Source organism: Miscanthus floridulus, chromosome 5 (assembly GCF_019320115.1).
Source record: "Miscanthus floridulus cultivar M001 chromosome 5, ASM1932011v1, whole genome shotgun sequence".
Taxonomy (NCBI): Eukaryota; Viridiplantae; Streptophyta; class Magnoliopsida; order Poales; family Poaceae; genus Miscanthus; species Miscanthus floridulus.
Genome location: NC_089584.1, coordinates 37,486,362 through 37,494,065, shown reverse-complemented (window position 1 = coordinate 37,494,065; position 7,704 = coordinate 37,486,362). Strand labels below are relative to the sequence as shown.

General features: G+C 42.0%; 1 protein-coding gene across 1 annotated transcript; it reads left to right on the top strand.

Annotated features, from left to right (window-relative positions):
* Nucleotides 1-1,936: 1,936 nt before the first annotated feature.
* LOC136451982 (histidine biosynthesis bifunctional protein hisIE, chloroplastic-like) lies at nt 1,937-6,131 on the top strand. The gene is made up of 5 exons (XM_066452660.1): nt 1,937-2,206; nt 4,012-4,257; nt 4,348-4,443; nt 4,523-4,674; nt 5,637-6,131. Exons 1-5 carry the CDS (start codon nt 1,991-1,993, stop codon nt 5,836-5,838), a joined length of 912 nt encoding a protein of 303 aa, XP_066308757.1. The 5' UTR covers nt 1,937-1,990; the 3' UTR covers nt 5,839-6,131.
* The last annotated feature ends 1,573 nt before the right edge of the window (nt 6,132-7,704 follow it).

Here is a 7,704-nt window from a genome sequence, read left to right as displayed (position 1 = left end):
ATTTGACTTGTAGGGGATTGAATCCCTCTCAATCCCTTCTAACCCCATGGATTTGGGATCAAACGAACATGTTGTCTTCCTTCCTGCTCGCAGGAGGACGGGAAGTGGCCCGCACGCGAGCTAGCTAGATGAGGGGAGGGGAAGCTCCGCGTATGAGGTGGAGGAAGATGTAGGTGGCATGTCGACGGGGAGGAAGCAGCGTGAGCTGGCAAAGAAAGCACGGCGCGCACGGCTTTTGTTCGTGAGCAGGAAGAAAGCCCGCTCGAGGAAAATAACCGAAATGGACGTTTTGGGGCTCTGCCTTGAGCCCCAAGGGATGAGTGGCGATGGCTGAATTTGGGTGTCCATCCAAATTTGTATGTCGTAGCAGAGGCCCTACTGGACCTTATGTTTTGGCATGAACACCTATATTTAGCTCTCTCTTTTTTTACTAGTAAATATGCCCGTGCGTTGCAACGGGAGTACAACTTATTGCGTAGTTTGTGTAGATGATTTGTAGCTTAAAACTTTATCCAACAAACACGAGGTGCTCTAACTTGTATACAAGAAGTTTTCAAAAATAACTTGTATACATGAGCACGAGACGCTTTGACATTTATGAAATAGTTGTCTGTGCATTTTAATTGTCTTGAGAGATTGGACTTAATAGTGTTTGAGATTGCATCATGTGTTTAAATTCATCTTTAAATCGAATTGTATAACGTGCCTGTTTGGAGAGAAAAAAAAATCACACCAGAGGAAGAGGATCTCTCTATTATGCATAAAAAAATAGCACGAGCATGCCATTGTATTAAAGTACATAAAAAGAAACAAAAGAAGAGAAGACATACATGGGCCGGTATAGTGCAGCTAGAAAGAACCGCTACCCGTCTGTGCCATTCACCACGTCGGTATCGAACGCCATGTAGTGGTGGTCACACAAGCATGGAGACGGTGTAGTCGAACCGTCTCGAACGTCCTCGGTCGTCGCATCTTCGGGATACGCTAAAGAGCATGGTAGAGGTAGAAGTCGTTGAAGTAGAAGCCTGGTCCGCCCATTTGTTTGTGTAGTGTCGATCGCTAGACTGCTGCCTGCATCATCCCCGCCTGCCCGTGTCGCCCGCCTTGTCGGTGTCGAACGGTGGTGGGCGACGTAGAGCTGCACCATCTGCCTCGTCTGCCCGCATCGTCCGCCTCGTTGCCCGCTCGCTTCGTTGGTGTTGGCGGCATGTAACTGGTGCAGTAGGCGTGTCGTAGTAGTAGATGGAGCTAGCGCGGCACAGCTGGAACGTCAGCTAAGACCTATAACATGTAGAAGTACATTGGGCAACGATGGCCCCAAGCGGGAAAAAAAAAACGAACCTCAAGATCTACTTAATTAAGAGTCTCTGGGCTCGCTCACTCCTGGTGCATTACGTGATACACATGCATGTGCAAGACTGCAGACATGGATCCGCGCGTGAGCGGCCAAACACAGCTGGTATGCGCGACCCTGTGCATGCACTCGAACGTATTAAAATTATATTTGGTTTAAAATTCCTATTCATATTAAGATATATTTGGATTACTAGGATTCGTAGGTATCTAGGCTACCTTAAGAATACATTTTGGAATCGGAATCTGTATCGCGCTAGAAAGATCTATTATAACTCATATGAGCACGGGTCATATACGTCTAGACGAAAGAAACTTTTGACTACCGGTAGTTATGGGAGATGGATGAAAAAATCTGGCTAAAAATTTTGCCTCTCTGTTATTATTAGGTATAGATAAAATATCTATATTTAACTAGGAGGGCTTAGGCAGGGACCATGCGCATGCGGAAGTTGCTCTTGGTCGTCATTCATAGTTTCATACAATCCTAGCTCTGTGCCTCTCTGGGCCTCAAGCAACCGGGCCCGAGGAGGCCCATCACTTGGCTGAGCAGAGAGTAACGAATCACTGATGACTCGTGAAGTCACGAACGAGCAGGCCACGTCACGACTCACGGCGACTCGGGGTTTCGATTCCGATGGCGGCGGCCCCGGCGGCCGCACCAACTCACGCACCCGTGTCCTCCTCCTCAGCGTGCCGCGCGGGAATCTTCTCTAGCGGTACATCCTTCCCCAATTTTCGCTCCGCGGCGGCTTCGGCCCCTGGGTGGCGGCGCAGGGAGCCGTACCGGGCAGTCTCCGTGGTGGCGGGCTCCGCGCAGTCCGCGCCAGGAGCTGTAGCCGTCGACACCGAGGTTTGGAGTTTTCTTTCCTTCTTCTCCCAGCGAAATCTATTTCTCTCTTATTACATTAGGACCAAAATAGTTGTGGGATTGGAGCGGACTGTAAGCCACTGGGGCGGCAATCCGTTCCCTGCCTTAAGTGCCCTGGTGAGGGTGAGGAGTTCCACACTGACACTGTGACACATGATGGATACAAGCCCTGGATGAGGTGTTGTGCAAGGTTGTTTTTGGCACTCAAGGGGAGTTGCAGCAAAGACATTTCATGTTGCCTGTCGATTTGGATAGCTCATACTTTGCTCTGTTTATGCTAATAAGATGGCATGCCGTAATAGTGTTTGACGAAATTATGTTGCTAGTGCATTGCTTGCAGCCAACTTTCTGGATGCACCATGAAGCTTGTGCAATTAGATGCATATTTATGTCAGATGTATGCTTTATCAAGTGTTAAGCATTAAGCCAATGAAGTGCAGACTTCATCATGGAACGCAGATAAGTAGTGTACATGGATGAAACACCAAATGGTCTTGTTTGATTTGTTATGTTGCTAGTAGTTTATCTTGTCCATTACCATTAGTGGTGATACTATATAGTGTTCCTGTAATATGATTGGATGATTTAGTTGCATCAATGTTGTATGGTCCATTACAAAAGGCAGTCATCAGATGATATCTTTATTTGTGTGTCTGATACTCCTATTTCTGCATTATTTCTAAATAGCCCTTTGTATATGTTGAAAACATGTATTGATAATGTTTCTTAGTTTGCGTTGCCTTTTATTTGATCAAAGACTCAAAATAAATATCTGGTATCATCACGGGTGAAATTAGTATGGCGAAGCATCTCAGTGAGGCATTCTTGGGTTGCTCGTTGGGAGTAACTTGTGTCATGAACAAATGGGTTTAGTTTTTATGAAATTTTTGGGCAGCATTTTGTGTCAGAATTTTGAGGATTTGGCTCATGTTTCTTGGCATTTCAGATTTTGCAACTCGATATCTCACATTTTGATTCACATATGGATTGTAGGCACTTCATGTTAGCCAGAAAACAGAGCGTGCCCCCACCCACCCCACCCCACCCACCCACCCAAAAAAAATTCATTTGTGTTGATCTTCATTCTTTAGAAATTAGAATGCTCAATTAGAAGTTGAAGTGTAGACTTAGTCCTGGTTTATCCTATATGTATTGCCATTGCTTATAGTCTGGTAGTGTTGGAGGCTTAGTAAGTTGGTATGCTAGTTGCTTCATAATGCATTAAGAATGGCGCAATTAGCTTCATTCTTTTACTGTATATAGTGCTTCCATTTTTTAGACATATATCCATAGCTGGTATTGTTTCACAAAAGTGCCACTTTTGGGTGCTGTGGTGCTAATTTTTCCACAAAGTTTAGACGAAATAAGAAAAATATCATAATATTGAACCTGCCATTTTTCTGCTTAATTAAAACTAAGATACAATTTCTCACAAAATATACTTTTTTAAAATGCAGTTTCTAAAACATACGGGTACTGATGAAGTGTGTGTAATTTGCTTTAGGTAGTTATATCTTGTGCTTGTTCGGAGGGTTTAGGATTCATCTATGTATTTCCTTGTACATGCAGATATATTCTTCTAACCTTTTGAATATCAAATCTTTCCAGTGTAGGCTCTGGCATTAATACGAACTACAGCAATTGAGTCTTTGCAGTAGCTCTGCTACAATTTTGCATCAGTTTTAAATGGAAAGGAGAATGTATGTTTTTTATTGTTCCTCTAATATAGAGTTTAACTATCATTGAAGCCTAACATAAGTTTATTATTGTGCTGCATAAAAAATTAGGTTGACACATTACTAGACAGTGTGAAGTGGGACAACAAAGGGTTGGCTGTTGCTGTTGCACAAAATGTGGATACTGGAGCCATTCTTATGCAGGGCTTTGCTAATAAAGAAGCCCTTGCAAAAACTATATCAACCAGGAAAGCTACATTCTTTAGCCGCTCACGGTCTTCCTTGTGGACTAAAGGGGAGACATCCATGAACTTCATTAATGTGCATGACATTTTCCTGGACTGTGACCGTGATTCTGTAAGCATGTTCTGTGTTGTGAATAAATACTTTCACTTCGACTTCAGAGGGTACTAACTGCACAGATGTTTTATTTTTCGTACAACTTAGATAATATACCTTGGAAAGCCAGATGGACCTACGTGCCATACAGGAGCAGAAACGTGTTATTATACTTCAGTTTATGATGCTCTACAAAGTTCAAAGGTACTCATTATTAAGTTACCCTTTCCTGAAATAGACTTCGATTCACGATTAAAATTAATTTTACGATTTCCCTTCACAGCCCAATGAAGGCAGGCAGGTTATGACAACCCTATACTCACTTGAAGATACAATTAGTAGACGACAGGAGGAGATAGTCACTGAAGGAGGTGGCAAGCCATCATGGACGAAAAAACTACTGCTTGATAACCAGCTACTTTGCTCGAAAATACGGTATGTGATGTTATCGTTTTTCTGAGCCATCATGGTACTACATTATGAAAACTGTTAATAGAATTAATTGGAAAGACAACAAATATAAAAGCAATGAGTCCTTTTCTCTCTTTTTCTTAGCCTAGTTCACTAAGTTCTGCATTTTAAAATAGATTATTGTATTTGCTGCTATCCTTGTTCTCTTGTTGTATATCTGTCATCTTTGCCATCTTCAGCTGTCAGGTTCTCAGATTGTTCACATTTCACAGGTTTTTGTAACCTATGGGTTTTTAGTTGCAGTGAGCATGCCACATGCATACTCCTTTATACCATTAGGGTGACATTAATTTTTACTGTTCATGGTTTCTGAAATGAAGTTCGACCCGTGTTTTTGGTCATGATATTTTTGGGTTACAAAATGACAACATTATGGAAGTTATTTTTAAGGAAAATAAATAGGTGCTTATAAGTTTTAGAGGTAAGTCTAAATGTTCAGAAATATATTGTTCGTCATCAAGGATTTAAAAGGTTCGACAGGACAATTCCCACAGCTTTAAATGTTTATGGCAGGATGTAGGTATCCCACTAGAGAAATCTGATTCTGAATTATCTGAGCATGTGTGCCTTTTGTTTTCTAGATTTTGAAATTCTATATTTAATATATGTTGAATGAGTCCAATATTGAAATTGTAATTACATCTTCCTTCATCTTCATTAGATGTTGAATTAGCTTGATGCCTCAGTTGTGTTTATTTATGCTCAGTGTCAGAATTTGTTTATTGATGGTTGTCTATTGAGTTTATGACTTGGCATCAACAAGTGTGTGAGAGAGAATCCATTTACCCGACTCGAGCGCATTTCATACTTTTTCTTTTGTTACTGCCATGTTTTGTTCTCCCTTTTCCTACTTTTCTTTTAATGAGAATGCCAATATATTTCTCTCTTAATTAATGCCAGTGCTGCTATTTTTGCTTATAATCCAGTGAAGAAGCTGGTGAACTAATTCAAACGCTGCTCGAGAACGAGGACCAATCTCGTGCAGCTTCGGAGATGGCTGATCTGCTGTACCATGCTATGGTGCTGCTCAGAGTAAAGGATGTAAAGATGGAAGAAGTCCTTGAGGTCCTGAGGAAGAGATTTTCGCAGTCTGGTATCGAGGAGAAGGCCAGTCGCAATAAATCTTAGTGTGATTGGTTAATGCCTTAATGGTGGATGACTTATCTGGTTTCCAATCGATTCCAGCATCGGTGCCGAGTGTGAACTCTGGAAGAATTTTGTGTTTGATGATCAGTTGTGGCTTATGTTTTCTTTTTTCTCCGACAAGAGAACCAGCATGAACTTGTGGTAATCTTGATGACAACACAGGGGTCAATAAAGTCATCATCGATATGTAGTCTTAAAAAAAGACAAGAGCATGTTCTGCATCGTTGATTTATAAAACTAAAAAAAAGTGTCTTCTGGAGATAAATAAGATAAAACTCTGAGTGTAGCGCAGTCGATTAAGTTTTTGGTGTGGGACCTATCCATTCATCTTCGACTTATTGGCTTAAGTGGATGCATTTTATGTGTAGCTAATTGTTTTTAATCGATAATTGCTTCTTCTTCTTTTTTATTTTTATTTATTATTATTATTTTATTTTATTTTTTGCAAATTGAGTATAGCTCTCAGTTGATTGAGTTTTTTGCAGTAAGTTGTCTACCTGAGTAAAGTTTACACTTAACGACATCTAGTGATGGTGCTCATAATGGTAGGTATATATGTGCTTAGGACAAGGGCAAATGTTAAAGCATAATGGTAGGGCATTATATATATGTGCTTAGGGCAAGGGCAATGTTAAATGACCAGGTGGCCCATATGCAGTTGTTGGCATTAGTTATGACTGACTCATTTGCTCTTCTTCTCAACTTTGACCCTCAGTGTTCGAAAGCAGGATAGTAAATAAAGACCAACCCCACAGATAAAAAAACAATCCGCTCTTCTTTCTCAACTTCCAAACAAGATCAAACATTTTATGTGGAGAGTTGCACGCAACAGCCATCCTTAAGTGTGTTATCTGCAACCAGAAGGGTGAGGATGGAGGCCACCTTTTCTTCAAATGCCATTTGGTTAAGACCTTTGGGCCGGGCTAGGTATGGAAGGGTGGAGAGAAAGATTGGCTCACATGTTAGAGCTGAAAGGGGATTCCCAAATGAAAATGGCAACAGGAATGTGGTCGTGGTTGTCAGAGAGGAATAGAATTAGAGAGGAGGGAAAGAGGAGACCAGTGCCGCTCATCGTTAATTCTGTCCAAGCCTATGTGGGAGGGATTACCAATCTATGTCGCGAGAGCAAGAGGTAGAGTGAAGGAGGGAGCAGGTGTGGCAAAAGCCAGTTCCAAATTTCCTGAAAGTTAACTGTGATGCTTCCTTTCACAAGGATACCGGTGGAGGAGGGTTGGGCTATATCATCCATGATGAAGATGGAGACATGGTCTCTACAGGGCAAGGCTGATTATGCCACATAATGGACTCTTTCCATGCGGAGGTTGTGGCCTGTTTGCAGGGTGCGCACTATGCAGACTGCCATTCATCTAGGCGTTAGCTAAATTCTGATGTCATGTAATAGGGTTGCTCATGCCCTAGCGGTGTTTGGGAATGAGTGTACGAAGGAGGATGATCCAATTATGGATCCTATCCTAGATTGAATCTAGTCGATTGTCAGCATGTTCGTTTGACTGTGACTTGTCGTAAACGATGGAACAATATTTTTCTCTCACACAAACCAGCCAGCAGTACTTCTTCACGAACCAACGATACGAACCATCCAACCAAACAGGCTGCTGTGTAGCTGCCGATTGTGCGGGCTCTGAGTAACGGAATCCCTTTCCATTTAAAAAAAAAATACAGCCAGGCGCGAGGAGGAAGGGACCAGAAAGAATACTCCATCGTAAGCTTTTATCTCCGACATCTATATAGACCGGTTTATGAGTGAGCTCACCATGTATATAAGCGACTTTGAGTGGCTTATGGACAAATTTTTCTCACTGCCCTTGTAGGTGTAAATGTGCGTGC

Bases quoted from the DNA above. Each gene is read 5' to 3' on its own strand.
- LOC136451982 (XM_066452660.1), top strand. From the start codon at position 1,991: ATGGCGGCGGCCCCGGCGGCCGCACCAACTCACGCACCCGTGTCCTCC. The intron at 2,207-4,011 runs GTTTGGAGTTTT...ATAAAAAATTAG, and splicing joins CTGTAGCCGTCGACACCGAG to GTTGACACATTACTAGACAG. The intron at 4,444-4,522 runs GTACTCATTATT...TTCCCTTCACAG, and splicing joins ATGCTCTACAAAGTTCAAAG to CCCAATGAAGGCAGGCAGGT.